The 24,564-nt window shown below is 50.5% G+C and overlaps 2 protein-coding genes across 3 annotated transcripts in view; one reads left to right on the plus strand and one right to left on the minus strand.

The window, feature by feature from the left end:
- RSRC1 (arginine and serine rich coiled-coil 1) overlaps positions 1–16,284 on the minus strand; it is a 103,132-nt gene extending 86,848 nt beyond the window's left edge. The window contains exons 1-3 of the mRNA XM_064721497.1: positions 16,246–16,284; positions 15,195–15,389; positions 12,298–12,416 (exon numbers count right to left, since the gene is read on the minus strand). Of these exons, the coding sequence (XP_064577567.1) occupies positions 12,298–12,416; positions 15,195–15,383 (308 nt within the window). The 5' untranslated portion in view covers positions 15,384–15,389; positions 16,246–16,284. The remainder of the gene's footprint in view (positions 1–12,297; positions 12,417–15,194; positions 15,390–16,245) is intronic.
- Positions 16,285–17,692: 1,408 nt separating this feature from the next.
- Positions 17,693–23,671, plus strand: SHOX2 (SHOX homeobox 2). Of its 2 annotated transcripts, XM_064721463.1 has the most exons (5): positions 17,699–18,346; positions 19,341–19,549; positions 21,835–21,892; positions 21,987–22,075; positions 22,160–22,544. In XM_064721463.1, exons 1-5 carry the CDS (start codon positions 18,076–18,078, stop codon positions 22,409–22,411), a joined length of 879 nt encoding a protein of 292 aa, XP_064577533.1. In that variant the 5' UTR covers positions 17,699–18,075; the 3' UTR covers positions 22,412–22,544. The 2 variants fall into 2 exon arrangements, with proteins under 2 accessions (XP_064577532.1, XP_064577533.1); XM_064721462.1 differs by lacking the exon at positions 21,987–22,075 and having other exon boundaries at positions 17,693–18,346; positions 22,160–23,671.
- The last annotated feature ends 893 nt before the right edge of the window (positions 23,672–24,564 follow it).

Genomic DNA, 24,564 nt, shown 5'->3' on the forward strand with positions numbered 1-24,564 from the left:
CACAAACTGGTTGGTGTCAGTGCTAATTTAAATGGGGAATAAAGGTGAATTATGATGTGATTTCTACATAGCTAGGCTTTGTTAAAAAAAGGGTCTCATGGAACTTTCTTCCAAGCTCTGCTTTTTGTTTAAAACACAAAAGAAACTCACAAAGCCCCACTAACCCAGGAAAGAGTGACAGGTTCCTGACTCTGCAGCAGCTCTGATGGACCACACTCACCTGCATTTCCAGACCTCAAGGCAAGAATTAAAATGAAAACTGAATTATTTCCATCTCTGAGAATATTACCCAAACCAGGCAGCTGAGAATTCCAAAGAAATTCCAAAAATAAGCCAGTACCTGTTGTGTCACTCAAAACCTTCCACAGTTCTGTCCCCACAACTGTGGGAAGACTCACACCACCAAGGTGTTAATTAACACCAATAACACCATTCTGGGATGTTGGAGGGGATGGAATAGGAATATGAGATATGATGATATGAGATATGATGATATGAGATATGAGATAGATATGAGATATGAGATAGATATGAGATATGAGATAGATATGATATCAGCTATGATATCAGCTATGATATAATATTAATATAATAGGGGATTTCAGAAACTGAAACGTGTCACTTTTATTGAGTTAACCATGTACTACCCAAGGGAAATGTGTCTGACACCCCTCTGGGAGTCACTGGTGTCCCCAGCTGTTCCTGCTGTGTATTTTGGGTTTTTTACTGACATATTTTTCATGTTTCTCCAGCTTTTTCTCCCTCTCTTGCTGGTTCCTGCTGCTGCCCAAGCTCCAAGCCTCTGGCATTTCTGTTCTGGACACTCCTGGATGCTGCAGAGGGCAAGGAGCTGCATCCCACCCAGCCCTGCCCTGTCCCCATCACCCGAGGGTCCCTGGAGTGCCACCCTTCCCTGGGCGGGCTGAGACCCCCAACAATCCCTCAGCCCCAAGCTGGGGCTCCCCCCAACCCATGGCTCTGCCCCCCAACCTCCAGCTGCACTCACTGAGAGATGCTCTGAGCAAGGCCAAGGCTTCAGTGGGTTATTCAGAGAATTCCATCTTTTGGTGTGGCTGAAGTGAGGGAACACCTCAGAACTGAGATATTTTAGAGCCACCAGAATGCTCCAGCTCTGGCCTTGTCCTGCTGCCTGACCCACAACATGCACATTTCCAACATTCCTTTCAAGGGAATGAGGAACACCCCATCCTCCCACCATCACCCTCTGAGGAAGTGGGTACCGTTTTCACTGAAAGTCTGATTTAATTTAATTTCCCATTTTCCATATTATATGGATGTAATTAAAGCTGTAGCTTCACTCTAAAATGCATTTCCTTGTTCTGATAATCTACAGAGCAATTTCCATGACCACATATTTGATGGGACTCCATAAAATAAAACTCCTAATGAATAAGAAAGGCTTGTTTGTATTTTTGTAAAATATTTGCATTTTACATCATTTTTCTGTATTGAATATTTGCTTACAGAGTAATCAAAATATTACCCTTAGAGAAGTCTCACAATTAAACCAGTTTTTAAAAAGTTGAAACAATTCTGCAGTTTTCCTTAAGGATTTGTTTTTATTTTTGTCTACATTGCCACAATTCATTTGCTTTAATCCTTTATCAGTTATTTGAACCAATATCTCTTGAATCAATGACATTTTGGCTGTTTTGTAATTCATAACTCTTTTTAATCAACCTTACACTGTAACCACAATAACTCTTTGGGTTCTGCATTACTATTAGATCCCTCAAGGCCATTTTTTTTGTGGTCCAATGGCCCTGCTGACCTTTCCCTTGTCAGGCTGCAGTTTGCTGCCAGTGCTGCCCTGCGTGGCTGCTGTGGCTGGCTGTGATCACACCCAGGACCCTCCCTGGCACTCTCTAAGGGGATCTCAGCTCATCCCCACAGAGAGGGGCACACAAACCCCTCTGCAGAGGGGGGTATAGGTGGCTCGAAGTTTGGAGTCCGACTGCTGAGGGCGAAAGGCCGACGCCCCTCTGCAATTCCTGGCCAGCTCCCTTCGGCGTCTGAGGGCCTCGGGCTGTGCTGGCTGCGGACTGGCTCACACCGCTGGTACTGGGGAGGAACGGAGCTGACCATTTCCCGGGGGTTAAACATCGGAGCTGACCATTCCCGGGGTTAAACATCGGTTATTGAAGGTGTTGCGGGATCTAAACGCGGGGAAACCAACCGGAAGAAGTTTTTCCATAGGGGGTGAAACAGGATTATAAAGGAGGGGGGTGGGTACAGGCGGAACTAATCGGGAAAGGTGAGGGGATGAACTTCACAGAACTGACACTCCATGGAGACCAATAATCAAAAGGTAAAGGAGGTGTCCTGGGACCCCAGCCAGCCACCATCTCCAGAGAGGAGAAGGTTCTCGAAACCTGGGAGGAGGAAGGGGGTGATTGACTGGGCCCAGGGAGGAAACAACTTTCACTTATAAGGGAAACCAGGGGAGGAGCAATTACACATCGGCAACTATGAATAGCGGTTACTATGGCAACTTAGCTGACAGGCTAGCAGTGGCGGGAAAAACTGGGGGAACGAACCCATTTTACACATAATAGGGGAGAACAATACATAAATTGGGGGAATAACACAAGAAACTTAACAACACACTACAACACCCCTCCAGACCGATTCCACCTCTGCAAACAGGAGAGGGTTTCCAGCCACCACATTTCCAATGGAAATACTGCTGGCTGCACTGACCCACCACACATCTGGGATGATGTCCTTGGGTATCAGAGCTGTCAGCAGCTGGGGGATGGATGCCCCAGACTCCCAAACCCTGGGCACCAGCAGGGTTTGCCTGCTCCAGGTTCCCTCTCCCAACACAGCCCCGGTTCCTCAGAGATTCCCTGCGCTATCCCAGGGCACAAATCCCACTGGGAACCAGGAGCTGCTGCTGGTGAAACGCTGGGAGCTGGGTCAGGAACAAAATAATCTTCTGGCTGAAGAAAGGTGCTGCAGCTGACACATGGCACAGCACTGAGGCTGCTGAGGGGCTCAGGGAGAAGGTTTGGATTCCTGGGAAGCCGATGTGCCGGCGATGAAAGCGCACCCGGCCCCACAGAAATCCAAACACAGCCACAGCCACAATTATTTTACTAATTGCTAATGAATACAGTCAAGTGGCTTCAAAAAGCCAAACTTTGCTTGGACTACTTCAGGTTTTGACCTCTGCAGGAGCAAATGCATTTCAAACTGGAGCCCACCAAAACTGATTAGCGGCGCCAGCCAAGGCCAGCGCGGAGCAGGAGCTTTTTTCCATCTATCACATGGCCCCAAGGATAGTTAAATGAACCTTAAAATGGCTACAAACAGCTCAATGACTACACAGAGTCCTGCCAATTAGAAATAATTAGGCAGTCATTTTGGTGGTAAGTCTTTTTAAGTGCATACATAATGATGCAATGATGCTTATTAGCGAGCTCATAGGAGCTCTGCTCAAACAGCCTGGAATAATTATGCAACTATCACAAAGCCTTGCACATCTCTGTACTTCACCTTAATGCATTTAAAAATCCACTTCATTACCTCCAGTAATTAATCCTCCATTAATTGCAGGAAAAGCCCAGTTTACCGTGCTTCGTTTCTAATTATCTTATAAATAGTTATGGTTCTAATTAATGTGTTCATTAAGCTGAATATCTTTCTCAAAGCCATGCTCAGAGCAAAGGTTCTGCTTTTGAGAGAAAAAGCCTAACTAGCCATAAGGTGAGGCCATTTTGGTTGTATTTGCTTTTATTTTAGTATATTCAACCTCCTAATTGGCATTTAAAATCTAATTTGGAAGAACTTCAAGAAGACTATATAGGAGAAAAATAGGAAAAGGCTTTGCTTTTTTTTCCCACCCATTCTCCAATCAAGAAGCTCAGAGCTTTAACAGGAAAACTTTTAGCATCTCTTTTTGATATAGACTGGGAACAGATTTTCAGTGCTGTGCCACAGATTAATTTAAATTCTATCACAATTCAGTTTATCCCTCCATGTTTCCATACAGGAGAAACAAAAACCATGGAAGAAAAATAGATACCTAAGAGTTTATACAGAATTACATAATAAACCCATACTGCTGGCCTTGCCTTCATTTCTAGGATATAAATCCATGGCACAGAATTACAACCACAATTTACATCAGTTATTTGAGCTGACCCTTTAAATTCATTGAGAGGTTGCCTTCCTAAGAGATATGGATATGATCCAATAAAAAACACAACTGGAGAATCTCTTACAATAACACCTCTGGATAAAGTATTAAATTCCCCATTTAATTTCCCAGGATTTTGGGGCTTTGCATGTAAGAATTTTGCAGAAAACTTGAACTCAAAATAAAATTCTACAAGAGTACAATAAAAATATTTTAGTTTAGTAATTATAATTACAGTTATAATTATGGTATAGATACTAAATTCCCATATCTTTCTAGATTTCAGTTGTTTAAACATACATTATATATCTAATGCACCTGTCTTCAGCTACACTGTGCAACAACAAATTCAAGTTTTCCCATCTTTTTCTTACCCTCACCACGTATTTAACATTAAATATTTTGTTCAGAGAATTGTTCATACTCTATTTTGATACAGCAAAAGGACAAAAGCTCTGCACATGCCTGCAATTATCCCATTTTTTTTTGGGAACCTTTTTTCCTAGAACACCAGATGCAGGGCAGCCCCCGCTGCTCTGGGAATCTGTGCCAGCCCTTCCCACCCTGCCAGGGAACAATTCCCTCCCAAAATCCCATCCAGCCCTTCCCAAAATCCCATCCCAGCCCTTCCCAAAATCCCATCCCAGCCCTTCCCAAAATCCCATCCAGTCCTTCCCACCCTGCCAGGGAACAATTCCTTCCCAAAATCCCATCCAGTCCCTCCCAAAATCCCATCCAGTCCCTTCCCAAAATCCCATCCCAGCCCTTCCCAAAATCCCGTCCCAGTCCCTCCCAAAATCCCATCCAGTCCCTCCCAAAATCCCATCCCAGCCCCTCCCAAAATCCCGTCCCAGTCCCTCCCAAAATCCCGTCCCAGTCCCTCCCAAAATCCCGTCCCAGTCCCTCCCAAAATCCCGTCCCAGTCCCTCCCAAAATCCCGTCCAGCCCTTCCCAAAATCCCGTCCCAGCCCCTCCCAAAATCCCGTCCCAGCCCTTCCCAAAATCCCGTCCCAGCCCTTCCCAAAATCCCGTCCCAGCCCTTCCCAAAATCCCGTCCCAGCCCTTCCCAAAATCCCAGGGAACAATTCCTTCCCAAAATCCCATCCAGTCCTTCCCAAAATCCCATCCCAGCCCTTCCCAAAATCCCATCCCAGCCCTTCCAAATCCATCCCAGCCCTTCCAAAATCCCATCCCAGCCCTTCCCAAAATCCCATCCCAGCCCTTCCCAAAATCCCATCCCAGCCCTTCCCAAAATCCCATCCCAGCCCTTCCCAAAATCCCATCCCAGTCCTTCCCAAAATCCCATCCCAGCCCTGCCCTCTGGCAGTGGGAATTCATCCCCCCCTGCTCTATCACTCCACACCCAACATAACCTCTCCATATCAGTTTTTTGGCAGAAATCCACTTTTTTTGCCTTCACCATTTTAACCAGATTCTGTTCCTGCCATACATTATCAGAATTAGAAAGATGGGAATAAAGAGTAAATTTTTACTACTAAATTCTATTATTTTGTGTTTTACAGTGGGGGAAAAATCACTCCTAGAAATGAACCCTGGAAAGAGCAACAATGTACAGAGCAAAGAGGGTTTTGGATTACCAGGGCATCCTCAAGACATCTGCTTGTGCAGGGCTGCCTCGAGAAACTTGAGCTCTGCAGCAAAGAAAAAACAGATTCTGTTTCATGGCCAGAGCTTTGGTAGCAGAAGAAAAAGAGAATTTTAAAAAAAATTAAAATATGTAGTGGTTTAGAATGTAGACACAGACACACTGAAATCAAAAAGGCAATTCCTGACTGAGGGGAGTTCCTTTTCCAAACAGAAAACTGAAGCACTAAAAACCCCAACAACCAGCAAAGACCCCTTTTGGCAAAGGGAGCAGTGAGATATTCTGGAGCAATGATGAGCTCTGCTTTAAACACATTTTGTGTACCCAACACCTGGGCTGCACAAACCAACTTTCCCTGCATCCAGACTCGAGCCTGAGCTCCAATGAACAGCACTTCTGCATTCAGAGCCTTTTTGAGGCTCCTTTTCCTGGTTTTATACCAATGAAAAGCATCAAAGCAGCTGTCACTCGCAGCTCTGTGCCTTTATTGATAACTGGAGGGCCCTCGGCGTTGCCTTGTGAAGTTTAATTTCCCAAAGTGGTCAATTAAGGGTGGGCAATGAGCTCAGCAGTGCTGCTGCTCCAGGATATCCTCTCTGCTCCTGCTCCACCTCCGGGCCTCTCCTGGACAGCCACGGACACAAACTGATCAATCCTCTTGAAAAAGTCACTTATTGCAACAAAAGAAAAGGATATTTTTAGAGACTAGTGCTGATACAACCTGGAATGCAACAAGATCCTAAATAAAAACTGCAGGGTTGGATTTACCGGGGGAAAAACAAACAAGAGCTGACATTACCATCAGCAGGATCACACTCAGTAATGTCAATTCCACCCTCCTGCCCCAAGCTTTTATTTGAAGTTTCATGAAAGAAATGCTGCAATATCTTAATTAAATCTATTTGCTAATGGACCAAAGGCTTAAAACTTTCCCAGCAGTAAAAAGAGAGAACATGTAATATTTACACTGATTCCTCACATAATTGCACCTGAGTGGGTTAACTTGAGGAGCAAGGACGGGGAAAAAAATATCCTAAGCTGCAGATCAATACTTGAAAGGAATGGTAACTCCAGTGGCCACAACTGGGCAAAAAATTAAGCAATCCTAAGAATTAATCACAAGAATAAAATTACAGAAGCATGGAATGGCTAGGAATTTCAAATCAGCTGTGCCAGTGCCCAGGGCCACAGCCACACCTCTGCTCCCACCTGCAGCACCCTCAAATTCACAGCCCAGCACCCCTAAAACTCAATCTTCTAACCCCACACCACCACAGTGGATCTTTGCCCACCACTGGAGACACTCCATTCTTTTTTTTCCTTTTTTTTTAACCAATCCCTCCTCTACATCCTTCTGTTCCTCCATAAACTCTCCATCACAATTTTACTCTTTATTTATCTGCTGTCCACTCAAAACATCCATCCCCTTTAATTTCCTCTCTCCTACAAAGCTTTCTTTTCCTTTTAGGCCAATGCTGTTTGAGGAAATCCCTCCTGAAGTTCTCATAATGAAGCCCCTGCTCTGTAATCCATGAAAAGCTCTCCACCAGCATGTGCTGAGCAGGACAGACAGACACAAAATTACTACAAATCGTGCCTTGATCCACCAGTTCTTATCAGCTCTGAGGCCTGATGGGCCAGGTTTTAATGTGGAAAGACTCGAGCATTTCAATCCCACACTAAGATAATTGCATGGAAAAAAGGAGATTAACTGAGACAGGTACCAGCACCACAAATACAAAAGCATTCAGTGATCCAATCTTTAAAAAGTCTTACAAACTGTGCAGTACCAACCCTTCAATAAAATATATAACAGCAATTTTTTTAAGAAGGGATTATAAGGGAAACTCTCAAAGACCCCAAAACCCCATAATCAGTGGGGTTTTACTCTCAGGTATTTAATGACTCTTTTCCCACTGCATTGAGGGCTCTGGGTTGAAATAGCACAAATGAGAGCTGTGCCAGGCTGAGGCCAGGTTAATTCCAGCTCTCACTGCTGGGATGGGGGCAGCTGCTTCTGCATCCCCAAAGCCAGAGCTGTGCCAAAGGTTTGGGGTTTGCTGCCCTGCCCTGGCTGCAATAACCTGCACGTGAAATAATCACACTGGGGGAATGGCAAAGAAACAAGAGGTAAAACCTGATCCAACACCTCCTTCAGCCACACTGCCAAGGATCAGCTCTCCAGGCAGGATTACTTCCCATAAAATCTTTTTTTCTTCTTCAACGTGTACAGATGCACTTGCTGGTTTTGTGTGGATTTTTAAGTTGAAGTGCATTAAAGATATTTTATGCACTTGCTGGTTTTGTGTGGATTTTTAAGTTGAAGTGCATTAAAGATATTTCAAGGCAGCAGTTTGCAGTTTAACATAATGGGAGAAGCCAAAGCCATTTGGCAGACAATAAAGCAAACTTGCATATTCACAGGCAGTGCCAGGATTGGCTGAAATCAGGGAATAAAGGTCAACATTTTTGGTTAATTCTATTTAAAGCTCCGTGAATTAGAAGATTTGTGCAGCAAGTTCTGCTGCAGAGTATTTTCTATGTGATTAACTGGCAGAACAATCCCAGTGGAAACCCTCCCAGTATTCCCAGGGCTCCATCCAGCCCAGAATCCTGCAGCAGAATATTCTAATAAGAACTCCCCTAATCTTCACCCAGCAATAATTTCAAGATGATATTATTATTCTCATTTCCTTGAATAATATCCATACTCCAGGGCCATTTTCCTTCTCATATTCAATATGGGGCATGCTCCTATCAAGATTCCTTTCCTCATATCCTGTCACGGTATCAATCACTGCCTGCTGTCCACTCAATCCACTTTTGATTTATCAGCCCCGTCTGCCTGGACTCCATAACTCGACCCAAACCATTTTAGCAAGACAGTGACAAATAACACCCAGGATCACATCAACCTGTTCCACTTAGTAAACTACGGAACAGGAACTGTGACATCCCTCCATAAGCATTCCCTGCTATTCCCCAGCCTGATGTATATTAATGAGGAGCTGCTATTTGAAATGCTCCTTCCACATCAGCATCTAATATGATCAAATTAGGAAATGGGATGATTTATTAAATTCTGTGGAGCTGAAATATTCTTTCCCAGCTCTGGATGCCTGGCTGCAGAGAGGGAGCTGTTGCTTCCAATTTTTCCACAGGAGGATGTGCCCGCGCTTCGCAGGCGAATTATTGGCTTTAAAAAGATTGTGAGGAGGCGAAATGTTATTAAGCAAATGCTCAGTAAAACAAACTAAATCGGTTTTAAAATTCCTAATTTAATGTAAATCTTGGTTGTTTCTGCTGAAATTCAGTTTGTGATCTTATTAAGTCGTATTTGCATTGTACTCCCTCACTGTAGGACAGCTTGGAATTTATAGCATTACTGGGAAGCTCCACTTTTCTGACTTTAAAAATGCATCTAAAACAGGATAATTATAATATGCACAAGTTTTCTTATCTTCTCAAATAAAACACAACCACTATTGGGAAGCTCCACTTTTCTGACTTTAAAAATGCATCTAAAACAGGATAATTATAATATGCACAAGTTTTCTTATCTTCTCAAATAAAACACAACCACTATTGGGAAGCTCCACTTTTTTCACCCTAAAAACTGCATCCAAAATAAAACAGCCAACACACACAAATTTTCTTATTTTCTCCAATAAAACACAACTGTTATTAGGAAGCTCCACTTTTTTAACTCTAAAAATGCATCTAAAATAGGATAATTATAATATGCACAAGTTTTCTTATGTTCTTAAAAAAAGTACAAGCAATATTGGGAATCCTCACTTTTTCCACCCTAAAAATGCATCTGAAATAAAACAACCACAATATGCACAAGTTTTCTTCTCCAATTAAAGTACAAGAAATCAGTTTAGGTTGCAAACAACACCTATTTAAAATATCTTACACACAGCATTATAAAAATCCAACTTTTCAAAGTAAAACTTGATCTATCTCAGTGCTGGGGATCTGTAAATCACCTGCTCAAATAAAACACCTGTGTTAGAGAAGTTATTAAAAAACACATTACTTTTAACACCACCTTCAGTACCTTGAAAAACAAATTCAAAGAAGATTGTGAGGAGAAAAGATGTTACAGGGTACAGAATCTGTGCCACCTGCATGATTTATACCAAAACCAACTCCAGGCATTTAAAGAGACCACAAAAAAGACCTTAACTTCCAACAGGAAGGAGATTTTCTAGAGGCAGACTCCTAATAAATAAAATAAAATTTAGAAATTTGGTTTTTCTGGGTTTCTAAAGGGGATAATCCTCTGGGGGTGCAGCAGAGGGTACAAACCAGGGCTGAGCTCCCCTTTCCAGGTGGGAACAGCTTTTCCTCCCTTTTTTATCCCCTGGATAACCCATTCCTCACACAGGAACACAGGGGCTGCCTGAGCTCCTCTGGAACCTTTTATTAATTATTTATTCATTATTTACAAGTGGTTTCTTCAGGATTTGCCTTGGAAAGCCATAGGAAAAGAAGTTGTGCCGCCCTGAACAAATAAAAATTGGAATTCATGAGAATTCCATGCCAGCACTAGAAACACACACATTTTCCAGGACAAACATTGTCACACCTGCACCAGGTGGGGCAGAGATGGGGAACCCTCAATCCTGAACCACCTTTTCCCACCATTTGTATTTTTAGGTTTATTTTTTCTATCCCTCCATCACATTCCCTCTCTCCCACAATCTCATTTCCAGCCTGAGGAATCCTGAACTCCTTGGAAAGCTGGAGAGCCCCTGGGTTGAGTGATTTTGAGGCAGAAAAGGGATTATTTGGCATCACTGACAAGCAGGCAAGCACAGGCCTGGAGTAGCAGCTTTGTGCTAAACCAAGATTTAACTCCCCAAAATCAGATTAATGCAGAGCTGCTCAGTGCCACACTCAGAAAAAATTACAGTAAAGGATAGGTTGGGTCCTGTTGGGTTTAACTTTAAGCTTTTGGGCTCCTGTGGGATCATTTGGGATGTTATTTAGCAATATTTCCCCTCTGTGGGTGTGAACCACATTCACAGAATCAGCATTTAAAGGAATGTGCAGCTCTACCCCGCTGGTGCTGCACACTCTGTACATGAAATGTTTGATAAACCAAATATTTGATACATTAAATATCTGATACATCAACCATTTAACACCAAATATTTCCTAGCAGTAGCCAGGTTTTTCAAGTTCAGGTGCCTAATTTCTATATATTGTAACCATGATTAAAATCAAACCCCTTGGAAAGAAGACCACTAAACCACAGCTACTGAGAGCTGCAATTTGTATTTATTATATATTATTGTATGACCATTAAGCCCTAGCTAATGAGGTCTGTAATTTATTATATATTGTTTTATTATAATAAAAAATATTTTAAATCAGTTTATCACACTTCCTAACACTGAATATGTGAAAACTCTTCCCTTTCACCTCATTCCTCTGACATTTCTGTGGGCTCAAACTGATTTTCTTAGCAAAAAAAGTGGAAATCCAGAAAAATAGCTGAACAGCTCTGATGGGGAGGATGCTCTAAGAAAGGTCAGGCAGTTTAATTTCTAAATTTATTTCTGACTCTAAATAATCAAATTTCTACTACAAAGGCACTGCAGCAATAAAGGGTCCAAGCAGCTCCTCCAGTGAACAGCTGGGAATAAGCCATGGAGAAAGGGGAATATTCACATCTTTCAACAACAATTTTTCAACATTTACAGGCAACAGCTCTCCTGGTTTGGACATGGAAACCAAAGGTTTAACAAATTCTTCGTGCAGGCCCACAAAATCACCTGGCTGAAGATTTTAAATAGGGACCCAAACAGCTTTGATGTGCCCGATCCACTCAATAATTAATTTCAAATCAATAGAAAATGCTAATGGGAAACCTGGTAGCCAGGATAAACTTCAGTTAAACCTCTTAATTGAAAAATACACACAAACACAACCTGAGCACCTTTTAATTAAAGAATAAAAGTAGATTTTATAATACCTTTTGCAACTTCTGGATAAGATTTAAATATTTAAATTGTGAAATATTTGTTTGTCACAAACCAATGCATGCAAACTTTCACTGCAGACACCCTTAAATATTAATAAAAGATTGCATAACTAAAGACTCATCCTTTTCTGAGAGGAACACAGGTGAGAAAACCAGTTTATTCTGAACTGCAGGGAGCCAGTGTTATGTGTGGGAATTATGGAAAGCAGGAACCAAAGGAAAAAAATAAAAAACTAGACATTTCCAAATGATTGTATGACAACACAAGACCCTATTTATGGGGTTTTTTTGCTTGAATCAAATGCAAAATAAATATTTTATCTTCAAAAGTGTTCCACCAGGGTAACTGAAAGATTTACAGAGTGGGAAGCCCTGTATGTATATTCCAAATGAGGAATTCCAGGGATGTGTGGTGTGAACCATCACCGCAGCCGTTATTCCCATTTACCCCAAGCCCAGGAATTCTGGCAGGATTTCCCAGGAATGTTTTTGCAGTCAAACACCACTGCTGTTTTCTCCTAGGGTCACTCTTACCTCCTGGTCCTGCTCTTTGACCTGGACCTTTGGGATCTGTAGGATTTGCCTCTGCCCCGGGAGCGGCTGCGCTTCCTCCTGGAGCCGTAGGAGGAGCTGCTGCTGGATCTGTGCCTGCGCTGCACGAGCTGGTGAGCCTGGCGCTGCAATACCAACAGCAAAAAACCAAGATCCTGAGAACAAGCTGGGGTGAGCCTGGCACTGCTAAAAACCCCAAAAACAGCAAAAAACCCCAAGGAATCCTGAGAAAACACAGCCAGGAGTGAGCCTGGTGCTGGCAAAATACCCTAAACAGCAAAACAACCCCAAGGAATCCTGAGGAAACAGAGCAGGGGGAGCATGGCACTGCCAAAATACCCAAAACAGCAAAACAACCCCAAGGAATCCTGAGGAAACAGAGCTGGGGTGAGCCTGGCGCTGCCAAAATACCCAAAACAGCAAAAAACCCCAAGGAATCCTGAGGAAACACAGCCAGGGGTGAGCCTGGTGCTGCCAAAATATCCAAAAACAGCAAAACAACCCCAAGGAATCCTCAGGAAACAGAGCAGGGTGAGCCTGGCGCTGCCAAAATACCCAAAAACAGCAAAAAACCCCAAGGAATCCTGAGAAAACACAGCCAGGGGTGAGCCTGGTGCTGCCAAAACACCCAAAAACAGCAAAAAACCCCAAGGAATCCTCAGGAAACAGAGCAGGGGGAGCATGGCACTGCCAAAATACCCAAAAACAGCAAAAAACCCCAAGGAATCCTGAGAAAACAGAGCTGGGGTGAGCCTGGTGCTGCCAAAACACCCAAAAACAGCAAAACAACCCCAAGGAATCCTGAGAAAACACAGCCAGGGGTGAGCCTGGTGCTGCCAAAATACCCAAAAACAGCAAAAAACCCCAAGGATTCCTCAGAAAACACAACACTGCTCCCCAAGCAATTCCTGAAAAAACACAGCCAGGGGTGAGGCTGGCACTGCTCCCAAAACTCCCAAAAAACGGGGAAAAACCCCCAAGGAGTCCTCAGAAAACACAGCCAGGGCTAAGCACAGCACTGCCTCAAAAAACCCCAAAACCAGGGACAAATCCCCAAACAATTCCTGAGAAAACCCAGCCAGGGTGAGGCTGGCACTGCTCCCAAAACCCCCAGAAAACAGGGACAAATCCCCAAGGATTCCTGAGAAAACATGCACAGACTTGGGGGATTCCAGAAACCTCAAATCCCAATATTCCCCCATAGCAAATAATTCACATACACAGGGACGCTGCTACCCTAAAGAGCTGATCCTCCAAAATTCACATCCCAGGCAAAAAATGAAGTTTGGGTGGGGCCCTTAAGTACTCTTAGTAGTAATCAGTTAATCAGTGTTGATTTACTTCACTTGAGTTCATTTAAGGGCAGTTCCCTCCTGAGTCCAATCAGGATTCAATTGGGTCTCTTCCTTTTTCCCTCCCTTCCAGTTTTGTCTATTCCAAGAATAAATTCTTCTCCACCAAAGAGAAAGGTGAAAGAAAATATATTAACCCAAAATCCAAATATTAACACTTCCTCCCCATCTCCCCAGTAATTAACTGATTAACAATTACAATATTCTCTGGTTTTGACCTTTATGTGTGATATAATATAATATAATATAATATAATATAATATAATATAATATAATATAATATATATTAAAAATATAAAATTATATATATTATAATATAATTTATTATTTAATATATTATATTATACTATATTATATTATACTTATATTATATTATATTATATTATATTATATTATATTATATTATATTATTTTATATTATATTATATTCTTATGGAATTCAGGATGTGCTCAGGGATGGTCCAGCATGAGGCAAAGGGCAGCAGGAGCTGGAATGCTGGGCAGGATACAAAAATTAATGCTGAAGAAGAGGGAATTAATGCTCCTGGAAAGGGAATGTGATGCTCCTGCTGGATGAGGAACAGGAATTCCAGAAACTTCTGCCTTTGATTCCTGGGGGTCAGGGATAAACCCACATGGACAGAGCCTGACCTGCCAGGAGCATTTGCCCTGCCCCAGGGGCAAAGGCAGGATCCCAAAGCAGAGCCCTGGATCATTCCTGGATGCAGCTGGGATGCCCTGGGATCCCTGGAATAACGGGATCCAAGGTGCCCTGGCCTGGCCCTGGGGAGGATGGAGATCCCAGCAGGAGCAGGAGAAAGGGCTGGGAATGCACCCCTGAGGTTCTTTCCCAGCCTGCAGCCACTCCATTTCCTCCTGGACACACCAGGAGAGTTCTCCAGCTGCTCCTCCCAGTGAATTCAGCAGCACAAGCCAGGCTGAGACAGCCAGGATGGAGCAGGGAGCTGCTGCAGGGCTGGGGCCAGGCTGGGACACTGGAGAGGAGAAGGATCCAGGGAGAGCTCAGGGCCTGCAGGGGCTCCAGGAGAGCTGCAGAGGGACTGGGGACAGGGATGGAGGGACAGCACCCAGGGAATGGCTCCCATTGGGATGGGTGGGACATTGGGAATTGGGAATTCCTGGCTGGGATGGGATTCCCAGAGCAGCTGGGGCTGCCCCTGCACCCCTGGCAGTGCCCAAGGATGAGCTTGGAACACCCTGGGAGAGAGGGACATGTCCCTGCTGGCAGAAGAAAGGAAGAGCTGTTTTACCTCCTGGGGTTCCCCTGGGTTAAAGCAGAATTTCCCTCTAGACCTGCACATTCCCTGCCCTATTCCCCTGGGGAGAAGGAGGTGTGGGTATTTCTGGTCATGGTGGTGGGTCTGGGGTATTATTTTGACAAACAGAAAACAGTTTCCCATCCCTTAAGGTTCAGAACAATCTGTGCCATAAAATCCCAACCCGTGGGATCCAATCCCTTCCAGCTTCCTCCTGTAACATGAGTTTCTAGAATCTCCTACAAATGCACCTTTTCTCATAGGAGTGGGACCAGGACGGGAGATCCCGGGAGCGCGACCTGGACCTGGATTTCCGGCCCGACTTTTTGCGGCTGTAGGCGCGGCTGTCCGAGGAGCTGCTGGAGGAGGAGCGCCGCCGGTGCTTCTTCTTCCTGCGGCTCCTGCCCTCCTCCTCCGTGTCCGAGGAGCGCCGGCCCATCCCCACCTGCACGGAATGCACACGTGGGACAGGGCCGCTGCCTGCCCTGGCCTGGTTTGTATTTATAATGTTAAAAAAATCAAAACACGCGGTTCCCTCTCCTCTTGTCCCTGTCCCTGGAGCACAGCCTGACCCCCCGGCTGTGCCCTCCTGGCAGGAGCTGTGCAGAGCCACAAGGGACCCCCTGATCCCCCTTTTCTCCAGGCTGAGTCCCTTCCCAGCTCTCATCTGATCCCCTGACCCCCCTTTGCTCCAGGCTGAGCCCTTCCCAGCCCTGATCTGATCCCCCTTTGCTCCAGGCTGATTCCCTTCCCAGCTCCCCCAGCCCCTCCAGGGGCTCCATCCCCTTCCCAGCTCCGCTCCCTTCTCTGTTCCTCCTCTTCCCAGCACAGACGGCTCCAACCCGCTCAATTCCTCCATCCAAACCCTGGCCCATCCTCACACCTCCGGTCACCGGGGCAGCGCCTCCTGATCCACCGGGGAGCGAGCGCCTGCAGCGGAGAAGCAAATTCACCATAAGGACACGGAGAGCCCTCGGAGCACTGCCGGGAGCCGCGGGGCTCCAGGGAACAACACCCTCCGGGAGAGCGGCCCGGTCTGGGCACGGCACCCGCACCGGGGCAGCTCCCGAGCGGTCCCGGCCAGGCCCGGGAGCACCGCGATCCCCCCGGAGCCGCTCCCCGTCACCAGCAGCTCCAGGGACTCCTTCCCAAGGCCCAAGCCCTGCGCACGCCGGCGATGCCCAGCATAGCCGGCCCTGCAGCGGCCGCCGGCAGCCCTGCCGTGCCCTCGGGGGCCGGTGCTGTGTCCCTGTGTCCCCCCGTGTCCCTGTGCCCCCCAATGCCCCCCGTGTCCCCCGTACCTGGCGGAGCCGCCGCAGCCCCGGTTCGAGCCCAGCGCCTTCCGGGGCGGTGGGCAGGCAGCGCCAATCCACCGCCGAGCGCGGCTAGGCGGCCGCAGCGAGCGCCGAGCCATCGATGCGGCGCGCCGGCGAGCGCCCACGCGGGACGGGCGGGGGTCGGGCTGCGGTCGGGCCGGGGTCGGGACCGGGTCCCGCTGCCCACGGGCGTGCAGAGCCCACGGAGCACTGTCTGTACAGTGCTCGACATGGCGACCAACGCGGTGACCCACGGGCGCACGGCGTGACACACCGTGGGTGACGCGCAGGAGGGGAGCGTGGGTGGTCCCGGGGTCGGGGTCCCGCTGCCCACGGGGGTGCTGAGCCCACGGAGCGCTGTCTGTACAGTGCTCGACATGGCGACCCACAGCGTATCCCCCCCGCCCCGTGTCCCGCCCGCCCCGTGTCACAGCGGCACGGAGCGGGCTTCGTTCCGTCCCGGAGAGTTAAGGGAGGGCCGGGGGTTTATGGCACCGAGAGCCGCCCCGCGGGCGGAGGGCAGCGCTCCACGCGCGGCGTGGGCACCGAGAGCCGCCCCGCGGGACGGAGCGCGCCGGGCGCGGGTGGGCACGGACCGAGCCTGACCCACCGGGCCGGGCGGAGCCTCCGCCGGGCACCGAGCAGAAATGCAACAGAACGATCGCATCGCTCCGCTTAATTCGATTTTCCTACCGAATTTGGTTCGTTTAACGCGAGCTCCCGAGCGCGCGCTCCCCCGCCACGGGAGCGGCGGGACGCGCGTGGGAATAAACGAAATGTCAGGGCGGAGGGGCCGGAGAGGGTCACCGGGCCGGTCGGCAGCCGCGGCGGGCCCGTCACACCGAATGCCCCGGTGCCCGGTGCCCCGGGGATCGAAATCGCCGCGCGGGAGCGGCTCCCGAGCGGGCACCGGGACTCGCTGCCTGTCGCGACACGGTCGCGTGTGACCGGCTCGGAATAAACCCCGCCGCCACCCCCGGTGCCGACCCTGCCCCGGTAAATGAACGCTCCGTTATGTGCAGTCATCGCCCCAAAGGTCAATGAAAAATCGATACGCAGGCAAGAGTTAAACAATTCTGAATAATTTATTAGAATTTAGCGAAGGTGGGAAAGAGGCGAGCTCCGCCGACAAAAGTGCTCCGCGGTGGGATTTTAAAAAACAAAGGGACACCAATATCAGCGATATCGGCGCGTTCGGCTCTATCCGGCGCTCGCTGCGCGGCCGCGGAAGGAGCGCGATGTCCCTCGCTGTCATTTGTCCCCTCGGCTTCTCGGGGCGCCCACGGCGGAACTTTTGCGGCTCCCGCGGGGCCGGGGCCGCCCCGGTTGGCCGTGCCCGGGGCTGACCCGAGGCGCGCGGGGCGGTGCGCGGAGCCTGCGCGTCCCCGCCGCCCCCCCGCGCGTCCCGTGGCCACTCCCCCGCCGCCCCGGCCCCGCTCCGCGCTCAGCCGGGACCTCGCGCACGGTCCCGCGCCTAATTAAATTAATTAGGGCGCAGCGCGCGGCGGGCGGGCGGTGCCGTGGCCGCAGTGCCCCGCGGCGGGCGGGCGGCCGGCGAGCACGGGAGGAAGGAAGGGAGGAAGGAAGGGGTCCATTCAGAGCTCCGAGGGGAGGTAATTCGCCGGGAACAAGGGGCCGGCTTTGCAAAGTATAAATAGTGCCACTTCAATCGCGGCGTCGCTATCAGACCCCGGGAGCCCTGCACGTCGGGCGGCACGGCCCGGCCCGGCTCGGCACGGCCCGGGGCGCCGCCGCCGCCGCCTCCCCGCCCCGTGGATGCCCGCCCGGGGAGCCGGGGCAGCGCGCCCCTGAGCCATGGAGGAGCTGACGGCGTTCGTCTCCAAGTCGTTTGATCCCAAAGCCAAGGAGAAGAAGGAGCTGATCACCTACCGCGAGGTGCTGGAGAGCGGGCCCCTGCGCGGCGGCGGCGGCGGCCCGCGGGAGCCCGGCGGGGCGGCGGCACCGGAGCCGGGCCGGGAGGACACGGGCAGCCCCGCGGCGCGGCCGGCCGGGCGCTCCCCGCCGCGGGAGCCCGACGCCGCCGCCGAGAGAGCGGCCGAGGCGGCCACCCCCAAGCTCAGCGACGGTAACGGCGGCACCGCGGGCTCCCCCTTCCCCCGTTCCCGTTCCCCGTCCCCCCTTCCCCCGTCGGGGTCGGTACGCGCGGGGCGGCCGCGGTCGCGGGGGGCCGGCGGGGAGGCAGCCCCCGGCGGTGATGGGCGGCTGCCCGGGCGCTCCCGGCCGCGGGAGATGGGCGGCCGGCCTCGAAGTTTTTAGATTAAAATATGTAAACCCGGATTTAACTTGCTCCGAACGCGATCTCGTTCCCATTCCCGTTCGGCATCCCACGGGAAGCCGCGCCGCCAACGAAAGCCCGGCCCCGCGGGCCCGTTCGTTCCCCCGCGGCTCCGCGGACTCTCGTGGGGCCGGGCCGCGCTGCCCACGCTCGCCCCGCGCCTTCGGCAGATCCGCCCGCGGCTGTTCCGCGCGGCACCGCGGGGCCGGCACCGGGGCCGCCCGCCCGCCGCTCCCGGGCGCTGCGGGAAGCGGCCGGGCCCGTGCCCGTGGCCGCGGGGACCCGCGGGTCGCTGCCGCCCTTTTGTTCGGGCCGGCGGAGCGCCCGGAGCATCCCCGGTCGGATGCCCGCAATGAGGCGATCGGTGCGGCGGGACCGGGCCGGGCGGCCCCGGGGGTCGGGGCGCGGGCCCCGCTCTCCGGCCCGGGGCGCGCCTCCGGCCGGGAATTGACCGAGAGCAGCGGATGCCGGGGGCGCGGAGGGGCCGCGGCGGCCGGCGGAGGCTCCGGGGACCTGTTGCTGCGCATCCCCCGGGGCCGCGGCGGGGCCGGAGGGGAGGGCTCGGTGCGGAGCCCGTTCCCCCGGCAGCGTTCCCGGAGCCGGCGGCGGAGCCCGGCACGGCAGCGGCCTAGCGCGGCCCGGGCGCACAGGCCCCGCTCCCGGCTGCCCCGGCCCCGGGGCGCTCCCGCCCGCGTCCCCACGGCCGCCGAGAGCGGCGGGAACGGGAGCGGGGCCAGCTCCGGTGCCCCCGGCCCCGCCGCTCTGACTGCTGTGTCGTGCCCAGTGTCCCCAGAGCTGAAGGAGCGCAAGGAGGATGCGAAAGCGATGGAAGACGAAGGGCAGACGAAAATCAAGCAGAGGAGGAGCCGGACGAATTTCACCCTGGAGCAGCTGAACGAGCTGGAAAGGCTTTTCGACGAGACGCACTACCCGGACGCGTTCATGCGGGAGGAGCTGAGCCAGCGGCTGGGGCTCTCCGAGGCCAGGGTGCAGGTAGCCGGGGCCGTGCGGGTGCGTGTGCGCGGGGAGAGCCGGGGGGACGATGGGGACGAGCCCCATCCTTGTGTCAGGGCCCGGAGGCGGCTCCGCAGCTCCCCGGCTCCCAACTTCCCCCGCAAATCTGCCCGCGGCCTCGCAGGGCTTTGCGTGCCCGGGGTTTGTGTCCCCCGGTTCTGCCGCGGTTGATCCCAGCCCCGCCGCCGTTCCATCCCCGCCTCGGCAGCCGCTCCCGGGGCCGCTGCCCGGCTCATCCATGGACAGCGATTCCCGTCATGGATGTGGCGAGCATGAACTGAATTAGACACCGCCGAGTGAAACAATGATAGAGGCATTTTCAGCCCGTTTCGCCCCGTAGTTCCTAAATGTTGAAACGGCACGAAAATTGAGCGAGGTGCTTTGTTGGGGTTTATGGAATACAGAAAGTCTGGGATTAACCCGAGATATTTTGAGCTTTCTGTCCTCCCGGGAAGCCGCGGCTTCTCTGGGTTTAACCTGCGCTTTGCACCCTCCCAAAGTTTTTCCAAACGGGTCCCTGGGCTGCTCCCTGCGAGTTCTGTCGGGATGAGCCGAGGAGAGGAAGGGGAGATCCCTCAAATGAGAACAAATGTAGCTGCTCCGGTGTATTTCCGTTCTGAAAATAAAAGAAGAGAAAATGATGGTCATTATTTGCTGGAACACATGGAGAAGTTTTAGGCCCCGAACATCTGCAGCTGGTGGAAAGTATCGCTGTAACAGATACTCCCCCTCAATCTTTGTGCTCGCAGGCACCATCTGCACCCGAGTATGCGCTCAGTCCTTGGGGGCTTTCCCTGCATCGTGTAAGGTTGTGAGGACAGAGGCAGAGCCGGCACGGGGAACCGAAAAACTCAAAACGAGCAGCTTTTGTCAGAGCCTGAACGGAAAAAAAAAAAAAAAAAAAAAGAGAGAAAAGAAAAAGAAATAAAAAAATAAAACTCTTCATTTTCCCTCTCTTCTCCCCCTCCTTTTATTTTTTGGTTGCTTTTTTTTTTTTTTTAACCTTTTTTTTTTTTTTCCTGGCTGCTCGGTTTTTGGTTGCTTGGTTTTTAATTGTGTTTGTTCGTGGTTTTGAAATTTATTTTTTATTTCCGTTCACCAAACCCTGACAAAACCAAGGCAAAAAGTTGTTGGCTGTGGAAAATGGAGCAGGGAGGTGCTCGACAAAGGAGGCGGCGGCGGCGCATAATCCGCGCTCCCATGATGCCAAATCGCAGGGTGCATAATAACTTTTGGAGATTTACATAGATTAAACCCATTCCCTAGAAATCCGCCCGTAAAAAACCGCTTTTCAATAATATTTTGCCTCGTATCTGCTCTAATTTGTAAATGACGGAAGGCGCGTTTGTTTCCACGGGAGGCTGAGGGCGAGCGTAGCTCTTGGGCAGATTTTCCCTGGCTGGAGAAAATGACAGGGCGGGAGGAATTCCCGTTTATATTTGTCTCTTAAAGTAAGACCTCAAAAAATGCAATTTTTATCTTTTTTTATTCTTTTTTTCTGGCCGCGGGGAAAGGATTCCTTGGCCGATGCGGCTGCTGGGATGCGCTGCAGAGCCCTGGGTTAAAACGGGGATGTTTTAGGACCGGCTCTCCCCCTTTCCCTCCCTCCTTTCCCAAAGCCAGCAGAACTTCAGGCTGGGAATTTATTTTAACGATTCCATTTCCAATATTAAAAGTACGTTCTTGTCTAACGGGGCAGCCTCTTCGGTGCAAGCAAATTAGATTATTATGATAATGAGATAATTATTCCGCTTCTGCGCTACACTCCAGTGAACAGAGAAATTCGAAACTTCTTTGTAGCGAAGCTTTTAGGACCGCAATTCTCCTCCACCCCCCCACAAAAAAAAGACGATAAAAAGTCATAAAACGCTGTTGTCGTTGAGTTTTTCTGTAAGACAGAGCTAATTAATTTATTTATTAATGAGCGCAGCTTCTCAGGCCATTACCGCCCGTCAGCAGCGGGTATCGAGGGCGATTCCAGCCTTTTGGGAGTTGGTGCGGGAAGAGGAGCCCGGGGCTCGGGCAATCATTTCCCTGGGGGTGCGCGCTGCTTTTGGCCATTTTCGGGGGCTTTGGGCTCTTTCCCTTCTGCTCTCGGAGCTGGGGCTGCCCGGGCGGGGGGCGCACCCGCGCTCTTTGTCTGCGGGGTTCGGGCCATTTTCAATCATTTTTAATGATTATTACGGTTGTTATCGTTGTTGCTGTTGTTGTTGCGGGGCTTTCCGGGGCTGCCCTGACGCCGTGTCCCGCTCCGTTCCCCGCAGGTTTGGTTCCAGAACCGCCGGGCCAAGTGCCGCAAGCAGGAGAACCAGCTGCACAAAGGTAACGGGCCGGGGGCGCGCCGCGGGCACGCGCGGGGGGGGGGCCGGGGCCGCGCCCCGCCCGGGCCTGACCGCGCCGTGCCCCCCCTTGCCAGGGGTGCTGATCGGCGCCGCCACGCAGTTCGAGGCCTGCCGGGTGGCTCCCTACGTGAACGTGGGCGCGCTCAGGATGCCCTTCCAGCAGGCAAGTGCGCTCGGGAGCGCGGCGCGGGCGCGGGCGCGGCCCCGCGGGTGACACGGGCCGCCCTCTCCGCTTTGTCCCCCGCAGGTGCAGGCGCAGCTGCAGCTGGACAGCGCCGTGGCCCACGCGCACCATCACCTGCACCCGCACCTGGCCCACGCCCCCTACATGATGTTCCCCGCGCCGCCCTTCGGGCTCCCGCTCGCCACCCTGGCCGAGTCCGCCTCCGCCGCCTCCGTGGTGGCCGCGGCCGCCGCCGCCAAGACCACCAGCAAGAACTCCAGCATCGCCGACCTGCGCCTCAAGGCCAAGAAACACGCCGCCGCCCTCGGGCTGTGACCGCGACGCCGCCGCTGCTGCTGCTGCTTTATTATTATTATTTTTTTTTTCCACAAAAAAAAAAAAAAAAGGGGAAAAAAAAAAGAGTTAAAAAGAATAAAAGGAAAAAGAAACGAGGGAGAGGAGAAACGGACGGGAGATATATACTTATTTAAGGAATTAGAGGACGCGCAGCTGGGAAGTTCACAGGTTTTGAAACTGACCTTTTTCTGCGAAGTTCACTTTAATACGAGAAATTTGATAAGAGAGGCGGGCCTCCTTTCACGTTGCATCAGGTACTTGAGTTTAACAACCACGTCTGGAATAGCGACAAAAAAAAAAGGAAAAAAAAAGGAAAATAAAAAAAGAAAGAAAGACTACGACGAACAGAAACAAAAAAAAGGGGAAAAAAAAAAAGACAATGATTTCTCTGCGAATTTCTAATGGGAAACTGTCCGGGATACTTCCTCCAGCAGCATTCCGGGTTGCATGTATTTGTATTTCATTGATGGAGTCCTTTGATTCACTTGCACTTCACCCTCATCTTTAGTAGAAAAAAAAAACCGAGACAACCACAAAAGCAAACAAACAAACGTGGCTGGGTTCTTTCTCCTTTAATCTTGGAGGGAAGCAGGCAGAGAGAGGCAGATCAAGCGCTACCTCTCCCACTCTCAAATCTTTGTTGGTCGTTTGCTGTCCCACCTCTGAAATAAAAGGGAGCGGAAAGCGCCAGGAGAGCGGAGTTCGCCTCCCTTTGCCGGGTCTCTCCTGTCCTGAGGGCAAAAGTAAATGGGGAAAAAAAAAAAAAGGAAAAGGAAAAAAAAAAAAAGAGTATTTAATTCCCAACCACTACTTGACACCACGGCAATTTCCAATAAGAGGTACTGGGTACATGTAAAATATGTTGATACACACGAACAAAGTTTATTTTGGCTATAACTTGTGAATTGATAGTTGACTGTCAAACATTTACATTTTATCTCATAAAGGTGTATCTATTCACGTAACCTTGTGATTTTTTGGTTATTATTATTATTATTTGAGAGACGTATAGCTATTTAACCTGGGGTACCCTGCAGTCAGTGATTGTTATCCCAGATTTCGCCATCTGACCCTCATGCTTATTGCCAAGACAGAGGGAAAGCTCTTCTACGCGAACTTTGGTATGGACGGGCTTTGTATCTATTTGTTCTCCATGAAAACAAAATTATTTATATTGACCATATTTTTTCTAGTGTATTTTAAGTTATTTAAAAAAGAAAAAAGAGAAAAAAAAAGAAAGCAAGATGCTGTTATCTCATTGCATTTGTTGTCAGTACAATATATTTTGTTTCACTCAGGTTTGCTTCACCTTTTTTAATCCATTCTCGACGTCACGAGTTTCAATAAGTGCCAAGTAATGAATTTAAGACACTTTGCCTATTGGTGCCGGGGGCCGGTTCGGGGCCGGTGCCAGCTCCCGGTGCCCGGCCAGCGGTGATGTTCTTTCTTTCTTTCTTTCCCGTGTTCTCCCCTCCTCTACATCTCGCACGTTCCTTCCCGCTCCGTAGATGTCGCGACACGCCGATAGCGCTCAGCACGACGAGGAAGCGCCGCTCGCCTCCGCGCAGCTTTTTTTAAAAACATTTTTTTATTTCCCCCTCCACTTTCTGTGAGTTTTCCCCGAGTTTCGGCTGCGCGGACCGGGCTTTGCTGCGGCAGCCGAGCCGGGCGGACGCTCTATCGCAATTGTGTCTGTGCGAGTTCTGTCAGGTTCCCTCAGGTAATAAAAGCGAGCAAAGCGGAACGGCTCGGCATCTTTTGCAGGGCGGGATCCCACAGGGGGCACCGGGACCCCCTGTGCTCGGGCATTGCCCGCACAGAGCCCGGGCATTGCCCGCACCGTGCCCGCTCCCGGCCGGGCGCTCTCCCCACGCCGGGATTCCGGGATTCTCCTCCCGCTCCTCCTTCCCGGGGCGCTGGGAAGCTCCAGGAATTCCCGGCGGGAGGAGCCGCTCCGGGGCCAGCGATGGACGGGGCTGGCCGGGGATGCGCAGCCCTGAGACCCCGCCGAGGAAAGGCTGGGAAGGGTCGGGAAATGTTGGGGAGGGTCCAGAAGGGTTCCCCGAGCCGGCCCGAGCACCGCGGGCAGCGACGGCAGAGCCCGAGGCGTCCCCGCGGGATGGACAACGGAG

The sequence above is a fragment of the Zonotrichia leucophrys genome, chromosome 9 (genome assembly GCF_028769735.1).
Source record: "Zonotrichia leucophrys gambelii isolate GWCS_2022_RI chromosome 9, RI_Zleu_2.0, whole genome shotgun sequence".
Taxonomy (NCBI): domain Eukaryota; kingdom Metazoa; phylum Chordata; class Aves; order Passeriformes; family Passerellidae; genus Zonotrichia; species Zonotrichia leucophrys.